This window comes from Mytilus trossulus, chromosome 11, assembly GCF_036588685.1.
Source record: "Mytilus trossulus isolate FHL-02 chromosome 11, PNRI_Mtr1.1.1.hap1, whole genome shotgun sequence".
Taxonomy (NCBI): domain Eukaryota; kingdom Metazoa; phylum Mollusca; class Bivalvia; order Mytilida; family Mytilidae; genus Mytilus; species Mytilus trossulus.
This window is the reverse complement of record NC_086383.1, coordinates 21,264,253-21,286,204: the sequence shown is the minus strand read 5'-3', so window position 1 is coordinate 21,286,204 and position 21,952 is coordinate 21,264,253. Positions and strand designations below refer to the sequence as shown.

The window sequence follows — 21,952 nt, the reverse complement described above, 5'->3', positions numbered from 1 at the left end:
TTTATAGTTCTGAATGTCATGTCAATGATAACACTGAAATGCAAACTTACACTGCCTTTTCTTCACTTGTACAACAGGTCAAATATTTGCGTCTATCTACATTAATTAAAACCAGCTTTTGTATATTGAAATTTTGAAGCAATCTTGATTGTTTAAAATGTTAAAGTCGAACTTAAAATGCATAACTAAATCCCAATAACTTGATATTCCTGTTTATCTTACCTCCTAAACATTTCTAGGAATATGATTGGTTAAAAGCGACCTCGTGGAGACCGTGTATATTCAATGTTAGGTTAGTAGGGAGGCGGGGCTTATTTCAATAGACGGTTAGTTGTGGATTTACGTCTTCAGCACTGTTTGATTATTCAAATCTATTAAAGTTCAGTTTAATATTGTTGATGTCAAGGTTGTTGATAATAAATATGTATCGTTTACATTAGTTGTTTAGTGCAGACCAATTAAAGAAGGGTTTTAAAATTTAACACTTGAATACTTTAATACAGAAATATGTGTATGATAGCAAATAAGACAACTTTAGTATAAATTCAACAAATAAAGATATTCGGTAAGATAAATTTGTTACATAGTGTGCTAGTGACCTAATATAATATAAACAGAGTAAGTAAATTGCATATGGGGTTCGAGCTTCGTTCTCAACCTTATATGGAATTTACTGACACTGTATATGTCATATTAGGTTACTAACACACTATGAAACTAATAATATTAGTGAATGGGTAATTACAATGTTTATGCACTTCTTATTGAGTTCTTCTTTATATTGTTCAAACTATTCTATTAAAAGTTTCACAATATCAGACAACCATTGTCTTTAGCAATCATAAGTGATGTTCGTTTGTCGCTATCATATGTTTTAAGTTCTGTTATCCTTTAATATTTTCACAATATCACCATGCTCATTTATACTAGCTAAGTGAACAGCTGTTTTTCCCGAATGGTCTCTTTCATTTATATCCATACCGACACCAATCAATAACTTAAGTATTCCTGCATGTCCATTGAAACAAGCTGTATGTAAAGCTGACCATCCATTAGTATCTTTTATGAGAGTATCTACCCGACTGTTTAATGTTTTGCCGTTTAAATCAAGTATTAAGTATTTCACTATGTCAAATCGACCTTTCCGACAAGCCTGATAAAGTGGTGTATATCCTGCATTTGTTGTGTCATTAAGATTCATACCCACATCGACTAATAACTTCACTACCTCTAACTGTCCTTTGAAGCATGCTATATGTAAAGCTGACCATCCATCTTTGTTTTTAATTGTAGTATCAACACGACTTTTTAATGTTTTGCCGTTTAAATCAAGTATTAAGTATTTCACTATGTCAAATCGACCTTTCCGACAAGCCTGATAAAGTGGTGTATATCCTGCATTTGTTGTGTCATTAAGATTCATACCCACATCGACTAATAACTTCACTACCTCTAACTGTCCTTTGAAGCATGCTATATGTAAAACTGACCATCCATCTTTCTGTTTAATGGTAGTATCAACACGACTATTTAGTGTTTTGTCGTTTAAATCAAGTAAGTATTTCACTGTTTCATAATGACCATTCTGACAAGCCTCGAGTAGTGGTGTAGAATTGATTGTTGTTGTATCATTAAGATTCATACCAACGTCAATCAATAACTTTACTACCTCTAAATGTCCTTGGAAACATGCTATATGTAAAACTGACCATCCATCTTTCTGTTTAATGGTAGTATCAACACGACTATTTAGTGTTTTGTCGTTTAAATCAAGTAAGTATTTCACTGTTTCATAATGACCATTCTGACAAGCCATGTATAGTGGTGTAAAATTGATTGTTGTTGTATCATTAAGATTCATACCAACGTCAATCAATAACTTTACTACCTCTAAATGTCCTTCGAAACATGCTATATGTAAAACTGACAATCCATCTTTCTCTTTAATGGTAGTATCAACACGACTATTTATTGTTTTGTCGTTTAAATCAAGTAAGTATTTCACTGTTTCATAATGACCATTCTGACAAGCCATGTATAGTGGTGTAAAATTGATTGTTGTCGTATCATTAAGATCCATACCAACGTCAATCAATAACTTTACTACCTCTAAATGTCCTTCGAAACATGCTATATGTAAAACTGACCATCCATCTTTCTGTTTAATGGTAGTATCAACACGACTATTTAATGTTTTGTCGTTTAAATCAAGTAAGTATTTCACTGTTTCATAATGACCATTCTGACAAGCCATGTATAGTGGTGTAAAATTGATTGTTGTTGTATCATTAAGATTCATACCAACGTCAATCAATAACTTTACTACCTCTAAATGTCCATTGAAACATGCTATATGTAAAGCTGACCATCCATCTGTCTCTTTAATGGTAGTATCGACACGACTATTTAATGTTTTGCCGTTTTTTAAATCAAGTAAGTATTTCACTGTTTCATAATGACCATTCTGACAAGCCATGTGTAGTGGTGTAGAATTCATTTTTGTTGTATCATTAAGATTCATACCAACGTCAATCAATAACTTTACTACCTCTAAATGTCCTTTGAAACATGCTATATGTAAAACTGACCATCCATCTTTCTCTTTAATGGTAGTATCAACACGACTATTTAATGTTTGGCCGTTTAAATCAAGTAAGTATTTCACTGTTTCATAATGACCATTCGGACAAGCCATGTATAGTGGTGTATATCCTGCATTTGTTGTGTCATTAAGATTCATACCAACGTCAATCAATAACTTTACTACCTCTAAATGTCCTTTGAAACATGCTATATGTAAAATTGACAATCCATCTTTCTGTTTAATGGTAGTATCGACACGACTATTTAATACTTGGCCGTTTAAATCAAGTAAAAATTTCACTGTTTCATAATGACCTTTCAGACAAGCCTGATAAAGTGGTGTAGAACCTGCATTTGTTGTGTCATTAAGATTCATACCAACGTCAATCAATAACTTTACTACCTCTAAATGTCCTTTGAAACATGCTCTATGTAAAGGTGACGATCCTTTTTCGGTTTTTATTGTTGTATCTACACGACTAATTAATGCTTGACCATTTAAATCAAGTAAGTATTTCACTGTATCATGACGACCTTGTCCACAGGCAAGATACAGTGGTGTTCTACCATTTTTATTTTTCTGATTGGCATTCATCCCAAATTCCATCAATATTTTCACAGTTTCTGTGTGTCCATTTTGGCAGGCTGAATGTAAAGCAGTTTGTCCATAAGTATCTCTACTGTTGATATCTGCTTTGTTGTCTAATAACAGTTGAGCAACCTCAGTGTGACCATTAAGGCAGGTTGCCGATAATGCTGTTGTGTTATCCATATTTTTTGTATCAATGTTCTCATTATATTTCATTAAATATTTAACGACTGCAATTTGACCCTTTTCACATGCGACATAAAAGGGAGACCTTCCCTTATTGTCTTTAACCTCTATGTGATACGGATAATTTACTACAAAATGTTCTACAAAATCAATGTATCCCAAATGAGATGATACATACAAAGGCGTATTCCCATCTTCATCGAAATCAAACGAAATTTGCTGACATGTGTCGTGTTCTTTCAGAAACGATAGAAGTAGTTTTCTATATGCCTCATTTTCTGTTTGAATGCTTCCAAATACTTCCCAGTATTTGCCCTTCATTGCATCTTTTATTTGTCGTTGAAGAAATTGGCTTTCGAACTCTTGTGGTATTTGAATAACAAAAGTAACACTATTTTGAGTAAATGATGAAATGTACGCACGGTTTGCCAGGAATGCAATATCAACGTGGTCTATTAAACATTTTATTATAAATGGTGCAATAGCTGCTGATATTATGTCAAACATTTTGTCGTGGATTGCTGTGTAGAAGTCATCTGATTCTGTAATATAGACACCTTTAAGACACTCAAAACTGTTAAATATCGTTACAATGGATACAGGTTCTATTTTACATTCCCAGCATATAGCATTAACTAGCTGTTGCACATCCTCGGATCTTAATTCGTCTATACAAAATTTATTATTTCTAAGAACAAGAAGAGAAATACAGAGAAAAGATGATGTAGATCGTTTTTTCATTTTTATGATTTCATTTCCAATTATTTCAACAGGATGGGTAAAGAATCTATGATCTTGATTAAGGTTTGTACAGTACAGAGAACATAAAAGAGGGAAAAAATCGTACAGACAAATATTTTCTATGTCGTTCACTGTGTTCTCAGGTACATACGACAATGCAATATTCCTCATTTCCTCTGGAGTAATTCTATATTTGGTATTAAAGCTGCATTGTACAAGTGATAAAAAAGTAAGTTTTGGGAAAGCATGGTGAACATATATGTTCTCTCTGCACGTTATGATAAACTTATGCACTGATTTGCTATCATTGTCGTCATCATCGCTCTGATCACATGCATTAATTAGCATACTTAGATTGCGATCGTTTTGCTCCCATGTTTCTGCTTTTTGTTGATTTAGAGCGAATTTACCACAAACATCATCAATTACAAAAACTTGAAATTTATCTTTTGTAAAATGCTTAAAGATTTCTGTAGGATCATCACAAGGAATAATTTCGTATTTTTTCTTTTCTAATTCTAATGCTATGTGATGAGCAGCTACAGATTTCCCACAGCCTGGAGAACCAGTAATGATAACACCCGTCGTTTGGTTTACTGATTGTAGTATAAACGTTGTTGCTGAGGTAGGAATGTATTTTTTGTCAGTATTTCTCCATTCTTTAAAAGTTCGTTGTTGTATATCTGTAAGCAAAAATAGCTTTGAATAGACAGATATATACTCAATCTGTTTGAGTAAATGATAATATATTAGTCGTTGCAAGGTTAAAGAGATAAACCTGGAGATGAAAAATAACTTAATTGCCAAAACCCAGAAACAAACCCAGATCAGGCCTTGAAGTCATTAAATTTTCGAGTTTGTTGTTTGTATTAATACTCCAAAATTAACAAATCAAAATGCATGATTTTTGTGCCACGAGCACTGAGCAAAACGTTATGACTTCAACCCCAGGGTAAGCGGTAAGTGTCTCCTATTTAAACAGTATAAAATACTTCATAATTTAAAACACTAATGTTAATTCGATAAAGCATGTCATGACACACATAGAATATGCTTTATGAATAAGTTACATTGACGCTAGTGCTATTAGAAACTGAGATACTATCATTATAGATATTACGTTAATCGTAAATCTTGTAGATTAATACTTCGAGTTCTTTCATTCTTTAACCCTCCCTTAATTGAATAGTTGCTCTATGAAATAAAAGCTTCATTAACAGCGAAACTCTTCCTTCTGCTAAAGTCGCAGATTTTACTACTGAAACGACTTGATAAAACGCATCTGGATACGACATCAAAGGTCCAACCCTGAACAGTTGAGGCAAATATGGACGCACTATGCAAGCTTGCTACAGGTCTGAATTAAAATGGTAGTTAGATATTTGACACATTATATGCTTCTTAGACAGAATAAATGTTGTCAATGAACATAAAATTGATTATATGATTTAAATATATTTGCAACTGAAGATTGCTTGTTCTTGCCCAATACTTGCGTGTTTTAGACTATACACAAAGAATTATCAAAATAAATTGTGACCCTAATTATTATTTCGAAAGCTGATAATTTTTTAAATCTGACAATGGCTCCCATTCTTTTTTTCAACCCCTTAATTTACCAAAACAAAAATGGTTAAAGATTATTTTTCATTTCTTAAATTTTGATGAAATGATTTGTTTACTCCTCCCCATTTTTTTTTTAATATCAACCCCCTTTTTCAAAAAATATGAGAAACGCGTCTATTGCACACAAATGATGGCCCTTTTTTGTATATACGCCATACGCGCGTTTCGTCTACAAAGACTCATCAGTTACGTTCGTATCCAAAAAGTTAAAAAACACCAAATAAAGTACGAAATTGAAGAGCATTTACTAATTTAGTTTAATTATTAATCGTATTAACAGGGTTGTAGACATGTCATATAACGTCAGCGATCTATGCATAGATGAACAATGATATTGCAGTTATAAAATTAATGGATTTAGATTCGTGTGTATTGATTGTCGTGATAATAAACCAACCTCGAAATTCGTGAAAGTAATTAGCTGCGAAAATAAGTACAATTATAAAAACAATTGAAGGTCTTTCCACCGGTAAAAATCTATTTTGATATTAAAATATTAAAAATCAGTCTAAAATGTCAGTTCCTATGTCTTTATGATGTTTAAGTATGAATTTAAAGCAAAGTTCAAAATCTAGAACGTCCAATTAACCAATGACCTTGCGCTCAATTTCAAGGTCACAAACCAAGGACTTCAAATCAAAAGATGCAAGGTCTTATAATGTGTATGGTTAAAGAGTTATATCACTTTACACATAATTCTAAATATAAGATGGGCGAAAACTCCCATTTATTATTTACGCACTCATTCAACCAAAATTTATAAGTTACGACATCTCATAACTAACAATTTAGTAAAACTAAGTTGTTGATATGTATACGGTTTTTGAAAAGAAATGAAAAAAAGCCAAAATCGAAAGTTATAATATGACCTTGACCTTTGACCTTGACCTAATTTTCATTATTTGGACCAAGGACCTTAAATCAAAAGACCCTAGGTCTCTATTACTTATGGTTTACCAGTTAGAAATGCATATTACTAATATCAAATGCATAAGGGGGAATAACTCTCATATGGAGTGTTCATATCGCTTCGATTAAAATAGGACAAATCATGCGAAGGATATAACGAGTAATTTTATAAAACACTGTGCTGACATGAATTATCATTGATATGGTTATATTCATAAATTTAGTGTTCACAAAATTTTGATTTTTGAAATAATAAGGCTTTTCTTCCTCAGGCATAGATCACCTTAACTGTATTTTGCAAAACTTTTAGGAATTTTGGGCCTTAATGCCTTTCAACTTCGTTCTTTATTTGGCCTTTATAACGGTTTTTGATTTGAGCATCACTAATGAGTCTTTTGTAGACGTAACGCGCGTCTGGCGTATATACAAAATTTAGTCCTGATATCAATGATTTGTTGATTTAGAATCATTATATTTTAAAATAAAGTAGGTGCCAACTATATAAAGGTGTTGGATGATTTCGTCAAACATTGGAACTACTATGTTGCCATTGAAACTACACCAAAAATTTCAAACTTTTCATAACTTCACAGTAACGACGAGCAACATTGGAAGAAAATTGCTGTTGTTACCATCTTCATGCAAAAAAGGTCAAATATTTAAAACAAAATGCTGCAAACTGGATGAAACTTTACGGAAATGGTAACTAGCATGAACAGAGTTGCATTATGAAGTCCACCGTAACCATGGAAAGAGCGAAAATGTCCATATTTCAAAACGCTCCAATCTCAATGCAACTTTATAAAAATGATAATTGGCATTGTGAGACATGGTGGATGCACATGCACTACTTTGGAATTTTCTAAATGGCTGCCGCTCTTTTGGCAATGTGGAAAGTGTGCAATCTGCTTTTGCTTGCAATGACAAATCTAGTTATCATTATAATATTATTATTATTATTGTTATTGATAAGGTTTGTAGGAATAGAAATATGTATCACAATATTTGATAACCATGGAAATTTGATTTCCAAGAGATAAATTAGGGACCATAAAGTGACATTTTCCACATAAATCAGAAATACCTGTTATATTATTTTTTTCTATTTCTAACGTCTCCAACTTCTTGTTGATTGTATCCACATGCTGATTTGTTTTTTCCAACTGTTTCTCAAGCCGTATAAAATCTATGATATCAATGACATTAGGTAATGAACCTATCAACGTGTCAATCTCTGACCTTATGTCTGGTGCTAACCTGAGTATTGCCTGTTGTACAAAATAGTACTTTAGTTTAAACAATAAAACATATAACCAGGTTATGATTCATGACAGAAGTAAACTATTATAGGACATTTTGGTAGATGTTCCTCCGACGTAAATAACTATTTTTCCTAAGACGACAAAAACAAAAAATAAATCATATCTAATTTCTATTGGACAATTACGGAACCGGAGGTCGCAAAACATTTTTTGACCACAGCAACATAACACTGATTTAATAAAGGATAGTTAAATGGAAGATCCGTACGCTTTCTCAACATTGTTGGATATTTTAGCAATGCATGTTTTTATCTGCCAGTGGCAAAGTCGGAATTAAGAAATAATCGTCAACAATAGTACACGGCTATATCATATATCTGTCGATTTGGAAATATGTTAACTTTGTGATTATATTGGTCGTCAAGATCACATTTGGTGCAGTGTTTCAGAAATCAAGATCAAAGGTCACATTTCGTTCTCAATGAAAAACAAAACTGAATGTCTAATTCCAATTTGAATACTTTTTTAATAGTTCAATGGTTGAAAACTTTAATCCAGTTTCTTCTTTATTACTTTTTTCATATCACAAAATGGAAACCGCTCATTAAATGAGTTTTTCGTGTACACATATTCAACTTTACAAAAACAAGGGTAGTAGTTTTCGGTTTAAAATGATGTTTTTGTTCAAAAATAAAAATAACGGCAGACAAAAAAAAAATATGAACAAACATGTATTCATTAATAAGATGATCTTGTATATCTCATTAAAAGTGGAAACTTCAGTTTTGGCCATATACATTGAATTCGATACATGCAAAACTGGCAACAAAATTTAAAAAAGACTCATAATTGAGTTTTAACAACGGCATGACGATTTCTATAAATCAAAATATATTAATAGGAATATAATCATTTGGAAATTAGTATGGCGTTCATTATCACTGAACTAGTATATATTTCTTTAGGGGCCAGCTGAAGAACGCCTCCGGGTGCGGGAATTTCTCGTTAAATTGAAGACCTGTTGATGACCTTCTGCTGTTGTATTTTCTATGGTCGGGTTGTTGTCTCTTTGATACATTCCCCGTTTCCATTCTCAGTTTTATTGTAAAATTGATTAACAACTTCAAAAAGACAGAACAGCTGTGTATTCGTTTGATAATGAAGACAGTTTCGGTTATTCAATCCCAGACTAAATGACGCAAGATTATGTTTTGTTTTGTACTTTGCAGGATAGTTAAACATAGCACTAAATACTGTATTTGTTCTTATTTTCGCGAGTACTTATTATGTATTACAAACAAGTTCGCGGGTTTTAACTATTGGAATTTGTTTTCAAAAATAAAAAAAAAGTTATATAGTTATATATAGCCGTCGGTTATATTGTATTACAATGGGTGGTTAGTGCAGGCATATCAGAATGTAAAACATGTCAGTTTGAAAACAGGTTGGGTTAAGACGGGTATTGCAGGAGTAGCACTCGGTAAAAGAAAAACTGTAGTAACTTTGGTTATTTGAAATAATCTTCGTGTGTATTTTTCATGTTTGTTTTATTTTCATAACATTTAGTTATAGTTACAGTTTTAATTGTTATGAAATGAAAATCTTTCAAAACATTGTCTGCTACTATATACACATGTTTGTAAATCAATCGATAACAACAACAATAGAAAGTTACATGATTCAAGGTAATTTCGAGTCATTATTGTTTCTTTGATCTTTATTTGGTTTTTAATTGTCACCTGTTGATACTAAATAAACTCATCATAGATACCAGGACTAAATTTTGTATATACGCCAGACGCGCGTTTCGTCTACAAAAGACTCATCAGTGACGTTCGAATTCAAAAGGTTAAAAAGACCAAATAAAGTACGAAGTTGAAGAGCATTACTAATTTAGTTTGTTTTCTAATCGGATTAACAGGGCATTAACATGTCATATCACGTCAGAGATGTATGCAAAGATAAACAGTGAATTTTCAGCTATAAAATTATTGGATTTAGATTTGCGTGTATTTATTTTCGTGATAAAAAAACCAAACTCGAAATTTGTGAAAGTAATTCACCTCAAAAATAAGTACAATTACAGTATACATATCTTTAATCAGTATTTCAGGCCTCAAATGTATTAAGCAATGTCGGAACGTTATAAGGATGATATAATCCTTGGCTGGAATACATTTCAGTGGTTGTCGCTTGTTTATGTGTTACATATTTATTTTTCGTTTTCTTTTTGTACATAAAAAGGGCCGTTAGTTTCTCGTTTAAATTGTTTGACATTGTCATTTCGGGGCTTTTTATAGCTGACTATGTGGTATGGGCTTTGCTCATTGTTGAAGGTCATACGTCAAACTATAATTGTTCTGTGTCATGTTGGTCTCTTGTCGACAGTTGTCTCATTGACAATGACAAATAATAAAACACATAATTATTCATTCTACATGTTAAATACATCAAATTAAATAAAATCATTTTTACAATGCAAAACAACATAACTTTTATTACAGGTTGAAGTAAGTCAATGAAACAGAAAGGTATTAAATTCGATTCTTTTTTTTAACCACGTGCACTATACAGCTTTATAACATTTTTACTTTTTCGCGTGAATAATGATATCTATTTTATAAAAACATGTATATTTTAAAGATCTGTGTATGTCATCTAACAGTAAAATGTTGGAATTTCTTTGAGACTATTTGAATTTTTTTTAATTAATTACCTCAGCTACACACTTCCAAATTACTGGAAACTTGTTTTCGTTAACTTTACCGCTTTCAGAATGAACAATGAAGTTTCTGTAAAATTTAATCCTGGAAATATCAGCAGCAACAGTTTGTATAGTTTCGAATGGAAGACTATCTTGAATTTGTAAATCTGTTAAGTTTCTGAGTAAACATGCCATCAATGATACGTCAAACATGTCCGATGATACTTCCGAAGAGTCTAAAACAAAGAGGAAGTTATTGAAAACTGAGTAACTCTGTGTTAATTACCCTATGACCTAGCATGACACTTGAGGACAATCTGTTTATTTTATATCACTACAACGAAAATTAATAAATTGTTTGTGCTAGCCTAGTGTCCAGTCATAGCAGAAGAAAAGCAAATTTTACTTTTAAGTGACTGCCTGATATTGGAATTGTGCAGTCATACAGATTTCATGTTTTAAATGATAAAATCAATGTTTATATACCCAAAGAAGTGCTACTGTGTGCAATGAACATAGTATATAAACTCATCATAGATACCAAGGATTAAAATGCAGGCATTATTCAGGTTTACCAATATTGTGTCTGTATAATAAGATCTGTATACACTGATCTAGCAAAAATTGTTCTATCATTAGAATTGGTTTGCTGATCTCTTTGACAGGATTCAAAAACAAAATACATATATAATCAAAATAAAGAAGTTGTTTTTAACAATTGATGTATCAGAAAAATGTTCTAAATAGAAAAGAGGGACGAAAGATACCAGAGGGACAGTCACACTCAAATAAAGAAATGTAGCATAAATATTTGAGAGAATTACCTTTTGGAAATAATAGATCATACTGTGCCAATGTAATGACTCTTTTTTTATGTGTAAGGTCATCTAGCTTACGTCGATTTTTACTCAGAAATTTTGGTAGCTGTCCTGGATGGAATTCAAAGTCAAACCTTCGTCTTACAGCACGTGGTGCAACTCTTATCAACAAACAAGCTAATCGTAGAAAATTTATATCTTCTTGTGACAGGGATGTCGCCATTCTAAAATATAACAGCTATAATATATTAGATAGTATTGAAAAGGAAAATAATACACTTGATATTATAGGGTTATTGCATAAATATTGGGGAATATTGTCCCAAGTAGAATTTTATATTGCATGAGCTTGTGATTGCAATATATGTTCTACGAGGGACAATTTTCCCCAATATTCATGCAATAACCCTTTTATTGTATAGCAATATGATATTTGAAAACAAAAATTGGTTTAAACTAAGATTTTAACGTTGATGACGTCATGAATTTTGAAGATTTTTTGCACTTGTGTAATATTATAATTTATTGCATGCTAACTTTTGGTTACGTTCTGTAAGAAATGTTATATTGCTATACAATAATATACAATTACTGTCTTTTGATGAGGTAAATGACATTGTGTGGTTTTATTGACTTTTGAAAAACTGATATTCACTGAGGCCAACGGCCGAAGTGAATATCAGTTTTTCAAAAGTCAATTAACCACATATTTACCGAAACAAAAGACAGTAAATGTTTTATTCCATATTCCGAAAGAAATGACTGTAATAGAAAATATTTACCAAAAGCAATTGTAAATCAAACTTTTTTTTACCAAAATTGTACACGAAAAAGCGCGCGACGTTTTGCGCGGTGAATATATCCTTTTTTCCGCAGGTGAATATGCTTATTTATTCAAAATCCAATTCATATAGAAAAATCTACTTATAGTTTATAAATATGGAATAATACTTGTTACAGACATGATAGATTTTCATTAAAGAATTTTTAAATTTTTATTGCATATTGTATAGTTTTCTTGTAAGTATAGTTTTGGAAAATAAAATGGAAAAATTATATGATTTATTATATTTCGAAGCACAAATTAAAATACATGAAATACATACATAAATATTTTATCGTGTGTTTTTCTATGTTGTGATGTTATGCTATTGTTTCAGAAAAAGGGAGAAGGTTTGGATCCATTAAAACGTTTAATCCCGCTGCAAATTAATGTTTGCACCTGTCCTAAGTCAGGAATCTGATGTACAGTAGTTGTCGTTTGTCTATGTAATATATACGTGTTTCTCGTTTTGTTTATATAGATTAGACCGTTGGTTTTCCCGTTTGAATGGTTTTACACTAGTAATTGTGGGACTCTTTATAGCTTGTTGTTCGGTGTGAGCCAAGGCTCCGTGTTGAAGGCCGTACTTTAACCTATAATGGTTTACTTTTTAAATTGTAATTTGGATGGCGAGTTGTCTCATTGACACTCACACCACATCTTCCTATATCTATAAACTAGACACAGCTTAAAACACACTAATAAATATTTTATAACACTAAAAAATAACTTCTATTTCGAATTCGCAAGCGTCCGTACTCTTGTGTTCAACTACAATGTATCTTAAACACGAAAAGACGTCGCTACAGAGTTGCAAAAACACGTCAAGGAGTTTGTAACGTTTCACGGTAAAATTATGTAGTTTCGATTTCAGTCGTTTTAACTTGGTCAGCATATTACTTAGTAAGCATGTTGCTTCGACTTTTGATACTAACTTTAGTCATAAATATATCTCATCCAAATACTCGTTAAAATTGTCTTTGAAAACTTTAATAGACCGCCTTGAAATGGAAAACAGCACAACATAGAATATGTCAAACGAGGCTTCGGCTCGAGAAAAACTATTGTGAAAGCCTGGATGACTTCTAGAACTATTTTTCTGTCAAATTCAAATATAATTTTGTTTTATTCATCAATTCTCATGACTTTTAGTTTATACAATAGGTTTCTGGCTTTTTTAAAATAAATTAAAACACATAACTAAACTGTTAATTTTGCCATACCGAAAATGAAGACAGAGTTCACATTGTAAAAGCATGTCAAGTGATTGGTACTATAAAAGAAAAACTTTATAAATAAAAAGGACATATTGATAAGTATTAGATCAACAAATGGAGTTCTTTCTGTGAAAGTAAGATGAAAAGAACCCATGTGTATGGAACGTTAGAACTGTCTTATAGTGTAAATATTTAATGTGTTTTGTCGCTTTGCCTTTACGTTATGTTATGTGCAGATGCCTTTACACCCGGACATGGCATCTTTGTGTTATGTCAAATTAGTAATTTGTTTGGTCAAACAATTGTATGATATGTCATTGCTAAACTTTGTTGTGTAAAATATGTATTACATTATGCTGTAACTACTATATATTCGGTGAATACTTCGGAACTTTATGATCAACCACATTTACATGCTCTCATATTTTATCTATGTTGTGTCTTTTCTTCTTTTACGTAAGTCGGTTAATAATTGCGTCCTGTCTCAAGTGTTATTGTTACGTCAAATGTTCTAAGCGTTTTGTTTTGATACACCTTTGTTCTATGTAAATATCATGATAGTATAGTCTTTTGGCGTTATTTTGTGTTGATACATGTGTATCTTCAGTGAAAAAACATAATACATCATGGTATAATTCATATGCGTTTTGCCGTACAGTTGATACTCTCTGTGAGCATTCATAATGTCATGTACAAATGCCTTTTACACTTATGCAAACCACTAATACGTTTTGTGCAAACCTCGTTTACCTTATGTGCAAACATCGTTCACCCTATGTGCAAACATCGTTTACCTTATGTGCAAAAACCTATTACGTTAAGTGCAAATACCTTTTAAGTTATGTATAAAAACTACATCATTATGTGCAAACACAATTACGTTATGTGCAAACACTATTACGTTATGTGCAAATACCGCTTACATTATGTGCAAACACCATGTAAGTTATGTGGATATGCCTATTAAAGTATGTCCAAACATCTATTACGTTAGGTGCAAACACCTATTACGTTATGTGCAAACACCTATTACGTTCTGGTATACGCTTTTTTGACACAGATTAAAACAAAACTCATTAATGATATGCATTTTCAAAATGAAGAAAATTAAAATTTTGACCTTTCTAACAAATGTGGATTTTCATAATTATATTGATTGGGGTAAAAATGCTATATGCATACAATGTATTTAGCATTATGGGAAATCTGTGCGTTATGCATCCATGCTGTTGTTTTTTCTATGGTCGGGTTGTTGTCTCTTTGACACATTCCCCATTTTCATATTCAATTTTATTTGAAAATTAGTTCACATTTTTTTTGAAAATTTTAACAAATATACAGACACGACTCTAGTTTCCAAGAGGTGCAACCGAAAGGAACAAAACGATATAAAAAAGAAGATGTGGCACGAAAAACAATGTGACAAATCTTCACAAGAGATCAGGATGATTTGTCATTACCCTCCCAGTATGGTTTTCATCTGTACTAGATTTTTGATACAAATGTAATGACGTCTCCCACGATTCATGTAGCAGCTAAGGAATCCTACAAAATGTTTAAGATTTTTGTTCGTTCATTTCCTTTAACAGTTGTGAATATTATTCTGAAGAACCTTCCTAAAACTTATTATTTCCTCCGTCCCTGACAATGTGTGTTGAAAGGGTTGGTGTCCTGAAAAGGGGTGGTCAGGTGACCCGCATTTTCTCTAAAAAAAAACCACTTTTTTTCATATCAAAAACTGCCTTATCCTGTTATCCAAAAAAATGACGCATACACATATTATTCTGAAAGAAAGGATTATCAGCCTTGTTTCACCTTCACTGGCCAGACTCGAAATTATATCCCGCAACTTGAAACTCCAGATAATGACTTTCATTTATCCGTATTTGGTCCGGTAGCTTTTTCGAATCGTGTCATCAAGAGTCTCAACAGTTGAGGAATTGGGGACCAAAAAGGGCACAAATAAGCATTTTCCTCGGTTTTCGCACAATAAGTTAAGATTAGTAAACCGGAATCTATGATATTTTAACATAAGGTCTATGAGCACACAAGGAAGGTTGGGATTGATTTTGGTAGTTTTAGTCCCAACAGTTTAGGATTTAGAGCCCAGAGGGACAGTCACACTCAAATAAAGAAATGTAGCTTACATATCTGCGAGGATTACCTTTTGGAAATAATAGATCATACTGTGCCAATGTAATGACTCTTTTTTTATGTGTAAGGTCATCTATCTTACGTCGATTTTTACTCAGAAATGTTTGTAGCTGTTCTGGATGGAATTCATAGTCAAACCTTCGTCTTACAGCACGTGGTGCAACTCTTATTAATGAACAAGCTAATCGTAGAAAATTTATATCTTCCTGTGACAGGGATGTTGCCATCCTAAAACGGAACAGCAATACTAGATTTAGGTACACAAAATACCTAAATGAACTAGAAAAAAATCAAAACATTGATACAAAAAAATCAAAATCAATGATTTAATTACACAAAACAATAACCTCGAAACTTGTGTAGTTGTTTTGTTATATGGTTCCTGAAATAGTAACCATGATGCGCTATTAATTCCTTGGTGATATAATTTCCAAAATAGGTGTAAATGGTCAACCACGTCAAATGCTTTTTCTGCATCCAGAGTTATTAGAATGAGACACTCGTTTTTATCTTTGTCTTCATTAATTGCTTCAGAGATGAGAAGAGCAATATCAATCGAGGATGCACCTTTAGTGAAACCTTTCTGAAGCTTGTTTTAATGTCTATTTAGTGTACCTTCGATTCTAGCTCTAAAACAAAGGTCCAAAATCTTACATATGATGGAAATAAATGTGATTCATTTATAGTTGGATGGCAAGGTAGGGTCTTTGTCTTTTTTGTGGACTGGGGTCAGCAGGCCTTTTTTGATGACTTCAGGTACATGTTTTGTGTATAAGTAATTGGTAATTAAAGTTACCAGGTTTACAGGGGTTCAGTCAATTCTGTGCCACCACAAATTAGGTGCTCTGCAGTTAAGGCTTCTACATCACCAGCCTTTTTCTCATTAATACAGATATACGCTTTGTGATTTCTGTTGAAGTAACAGGTTGAATTGTTATTTCTTGGTTTTCACAGATGTTATTGATGGTTTCCACGTCTAACTTGACGAGATTATCATGACCAATGTTGAAGGAAGGGTTTGAGTTGGTCTTAGCTAATTTACCAAAGTGTTCTTTGAGGACATTATTCATCTCATTTGGAGTTGATGCTTCTTTTTCATCGGTTCTAATGGTGTGTATGAATTGAGAAGAAGAGGATCGTTGAGTTTTTATAAGTGGATATAACAGATCCTTGTCCCTGTCTAAAGCCATCATACTCTCTTAATGAAGTTTAATTCTTTTGTAAGCGCTTTGTTGCCTTTGTATTGATCTGACTGAACGTTTCGTCGCTAGTCTCGTCAGGTTGTAAAGGTTATGTTTGAAGGAGGTGAACCAACCTTTTTCCACAGATAGAATGTCTTTTGAGACGCCTACAGCTTTAGCAAATTGTGGGGAACACCTGATATGAATCTCCTACGTGGAGAGCTCACATTTAAAGCATTAGTAAGACCAGATATTAGCTGGTTTGTAGCTTGTTCAATACCGTAAGGTGTTCTCATATTCAGATATTTTTTATCTTTAAGCTTCTCCTTTAAATTTTGTTCATAATTTGCTTTATCACCCTTTTTCCAATTAATCGTAGTCACACTATCCCCACTGTGTTGTTTTTGAGTAGTCTGTAATCTAACAGAAAATTCAGCAGAGACGGGATAATGGTCTGATGTATTATGTCCTTCTCTTAAGATTTTCACCTGCATATTCAGTTGATTCGTCATCATTCTCTCTAGGTTTTGTTAGAATGTAGTCTATCTGTGATTTTGAATCACCTTGATGGTATGTATGGTCTATACGGTAGGTAGAGGGTAGCACTATTTGATTGTCCTTACAAAAGTTTTTAAATATTTCATCTTGGGTGTCCTTGTATTGTCTATGAAATGAAGCATTAGAATTGCCGGCAATTATAATTGAAGGAGTTCTTTGATATTTTAGTAAAAATTCTTTCAAGATGTCCAAAGCTGCTCTAAATGCATCATGCCCTTTATCGGTACCTCTTGTGAGAGATATACATTAATAAGACATATTTGGTCTTTTGTAGTTGAAATTTCGCTAGCCTGTATTCTGTTATCTCCATCAGGAAAGTGAGAAAACATAGTTGACATGGACTTTCTATACAAAATTGCAATACCTACATGGCCTCTTGGTCTACTGATTGGGGATAAAGGTTCATTGTCATCAATTTGTCTTGAGAAGGTTATAAAATCATCAAAGCAGTTTTTACTGGAATGAAAGCCTTTAATGTTGAAAGAGACAATTCGGAGCGGAGTCGTTGTATACATTGGAAACAAGAACAGGTTGAGTAGGTCGTATGAATAATTAATTATAATTTCGGCAAATTCTTTTTAAATATTCATGATGAAAAGTTATATCAGGTCAGTGACTGTATATGACATAGAAATATAGGGGTAAATTCAGTAAATAAATATGCAAAACCAAAGCAGTTTTTACTGGAATGAAAGCCTTTAATGTTGAAAGAGACAATTCGGAGCGGAGTCGTTGTATACATTGGAAACAAGAACAGATTGAGTAGGTCGTATGAATAATTAATTATAATTTCGGCAAATTCTTTTTAAATATTCATGATGAAAAGTTATATCAGGTCAGTGACTGTATATGACATAGAAATATAGGGGTAAATTCAGTAAATAAATATGCAAAACTAAAGTCTTGTGCTCTTCTGATTGGAAGATAATGTTTGTAATACGTATTTTTTTTTATAAATGATTCAAAACTAGAGTTGAAAAAGTTAGAAAAATAAATGATGAATGTATTAAACTTTTTTACTACAGGATTGAAAAGTAATGGGGGTCAGTGAAGAAATTAAGTGTGAATCTACAGTGTTTGTAAACAAGGCCATGTGAATGCCCAAAAATGCCGCATGACCGTTTGTTTTTATTGTTGCAAAAGATAGGGCTACATTTGTACTTTTATGAATGATATATGAAATTTTCTAAAAACTGAAGGCAAATCAGGTGTAAATTTAATTCAAGACATATAGATTAGCATTTAAGTCAATGGGATTTTTTACTGAATTTACCCTATAGGAAAATATGCATTAATTTAATTGAATCATTTTGGAACCATTTGAAGTTGTTTATTACGCAAATTTTATGTTAAACTCGGCTATCCAAGATGCACCAAGTGTACTGTGAGAGGAGGCATGGGGTATATGGTAAAACCCAGTTTTGGTATATTCAGATTGAAAGAAATAGTAGAAATTACACTTCAGGGTTATGATATCAATGAACGGCATAAATACTAGCCCCATTTTACATCACATTCTGCACATATTTCCCCTCATAATGTGTAAAATCTTACGGAAAATCAGGATAACCTCCTTTTGACAGTGTATTTTTTTTTAGCTTTGTTTCACCGTGTTAAGTTGTAGAACAAGTTGTGAATAAGCATTTTTCAAGTATTTTGACACTCGAATAATTTGAATAATATGAAGATATTCATTTATTTTTACATAACGCATTGCGTTTCTTTATTTGAAAAAAAGTAGTGGACAACTTTTTATAATTTCATGCCCTTCATTTATGAAACTAGTGTGGAAATGTTTGTATTTGGATTACTATATTAAATGATTGCTTTTAAATATTCTAAATTTCTTCTAAATTGTTACTTTAATCTTCAAAATGCAGATTGGTCATACCCCCCCCCCCCCCAGTCATATTTTTCATAGTTTGCACTTCTTTCTACTCTATTTCAGTTCTGGCTGTCTAGTTTTGGCGAAGAAACCATCCTGATGTTGGGGTAATAGGAATTTCTGCAGAGTGATTGTCAATGACATTTTGTGATCTTTTCAAGTAATTAAAACACAGATTTAGTCACATGAAATGAAACATAATTGTTGGTTGTTGTTCTTTTTGTATAAAACTGCTTAAAAAAGCCTTTGAAAAGTGCTTTTGTGGTCTTTTCATGGTCTTTTGCATCCATGTTACCCTATTCTTTGCACTTTTGTCTATTACTCCCTCCATAATAGTACTATTTTTGCACCTCATTTTTTGGCCCATTTTACTATTCTTTATACTTTTGCCATTATTCTCTTGTTTTATAAACCTCCATTCATACCCTGCTGGAGTCGGACTATTGGGGTGTCGGACAAATGGGGTGTCGGACCAATGGGTAAATGGGGTGTTGGACCAATGGGGTGTCGGACTAAAGGGGTGTCGAAATATCGGGACGACCCCTTTCTGTTAATCAACTGGATAAAAAATTGCTCTCTGCTCTCTCAAAGCCCTGTCAATTAAGGTCAACTATGGTAAACTGAATCTGCCTTCAAAACTAGTTGGGTCAGATTCCCACCAGCGTAACTGTATAATTTTCCACTAAAATGAATTTGTTGTTTCCTTTCTTTCAGCCAATAGTTCAACACTTTAATACATCCATTGCATACAATTTCTAAGGTTTAAAATGTCCTTCAAAAATGGAGATCATTTGGCCCTACCCCCTCATTTATATATACTGACTTTAAATTTTTGCATGTATTAGATTGTGATTAGTTCAGTTTAGGGGATACATTTGGCAGAGGACATTTTAGCGAAAAATTGACATTTTAGCGCTAAAGTAAAACCCATTTAAGGGCCAGATTTTAAACCCATTCAAGAGAAAATGAAAATTGTCAATGCCCATTTTAGAATAACATTTTTAATTAATTCTAACAAATAATATTTAAACAAGAAAGTGTCCCCAGTACACGGATGCCCCATCCGCACTATCATTTTCTATGTTCAGTGGACCGTGAAAATGGGATAAAATCTCAATTTGGCATTCAAATTAGAAAGATCATATCATAGGGAACATGTTTACCAAGTTTCAAGTCGATTGGACTTCAACTTCATCAAAAACCACCTCCACCAAAAACTTAAACCTGAAGCATGACGAACAGACACACAGACCAGAAAACATAACGCCCATAAAAGGGGCATAAAAATGAAAAAAAGGTTTAATAGACTCAAGACAGCACAATGTAAGATATATCATGTTCATTAAAAAATACAAATGTTAAAAGTAAGTTCTAGTCTAGAATTTATATCTTAGAAAACGTTCGTTTTAAGGACTCTGGATATACCCCCTGTACAATACTGTACATAAAATTGTATTAGGAACAGTTCTTTCTCTTTTTCCTGTCATGCAATTTCGTCTAGTATACTTCGTTACTCTATATAAGTTGTTGTTTGCAATTTGATACATTATCAAGAAAGCACGAACAGCTGGGGGACAACTACAAAATTGCTTATACTGGGCATGGAACGACCCTGTTACTTTAAATTTTTGCTAAGAATTACATGGAATTTCTACCCAAACCTTAAGTGGGAACATAGGATCTTCAGTTACATATTACCCGGTCAGATAATTGGAGTATTCGACATCTCTTATTGTTTTTTCATGATGAATAAATATACAGTTTAAACATTAAACCAGTATAAATAACTGTTCATGGTTATAGTGAGACGAGTATTAATCAACCAGGTAAGTTTTCGCTAAAATGGGCTAATGAAACATGGGAAAGAATTAATTCTGCACTAAAATGTCCTCTAGTTTAAAAGATTTCCCTTAAATGTACAGCGCCCAACACCATTAGTGGTACATTTGTAGTTCAATGGTATGTGTTATGCTGTTGTATAAGTTAACATATATATGTATATAAGTTTGTGATTAGATAAGTTTGAGAAGAACAGCTAATGTTAGGTCAATGTTATTTGGTATTTAAATTTATTGTCATTTGTATCATTTAGCAAAATCTGTTTCAGTTCATTTGGAATTTTATTTCTTTAATTCCGTTTGTAAACAGTGAGGGGTTATAATTATTGAATATTAGAATATCATTTTCTTACATAAGAATATAAGAAAATGATTTATGAAAGTGATTAGAAAATATCTATTTTTGTCCACTTTGGCCTGCCATAGATCTAGACTACATAATGAACTGTTTATGACTGATCTACTTACTTGTAGATTGTATATTGTCTTTTCATTTCAAGTTACTTTTATTGTTAAGAATAGAATACACTGTACTAACCTACTTTCCTGGATCCAATAATCCCTTTAAGACGGGTTTATATCGAATTATATGCAGGAACTGGTGATCACTTTCTACTTTCGTTTCTTTTATAAAGGTAGATAACTCGAGTTGTATTAGTGTTCTCATTAGAAATTCGGTATGTTTGCAAATGGACTTTGTAGTGTTTTTATTATATGCTATGATAATATTAGTAATAAAATTTCCAAACTTTTGTCATTACTAAGCGTCCGTCGTCGTATGTCCGTCTGCTTGTTAATTGTCGTAAACCTATATATGATTAAGTACGTAGCATGTTCATACGGTTAAGAAATAATTTTATATCAATTTCAAAGTTATA

General features: G+C 32.4%; 1 protein-coding gene across 2 annotated transcripts; it reads right to left on the bottom strand.

The window, feature by feature from the left end:
- Window positions 1–46: 46 nt before the first annotated feature.
- Window positions 47–21,715, bottom strand: LOC134690858 (ankyrin-1-like). 2 transcript variants are annotated; one of them, XM_063550978.1, is made up of 5 exons: window positions 21,613–21,715; window positions 11,425–11,642; window positions 10,613–10,836; window positions 7,719–7,902; window positions 47–4,782 (listed from the first exon to the last, which is right to left on the bottom strand). In XM_063550978.1, the coding sequence occupies exons 2-5, from the start codon at window positions 11,639–11,641 to the stop codon at window positions 875–877; spliced, it is 4,533 nt and encodes a 1,510-aa protein (XP_063407048.1). In that variant the 5' UTR covers window position 11,642; window positions 21,613–21,715; the 3' UTR covers window positions 47–874. The 2 variants fall into 2 exon arrangements, with proteins under 2 accessions (XP_063407048.1, XP_063407049.1); XM_063550979.1 differs by having other exon boundaries at window positions 11,425–11,656; window positions 21,613–21,713.
- Window positions 21,716–21,952: the final 237 nt, after the last annotated feature.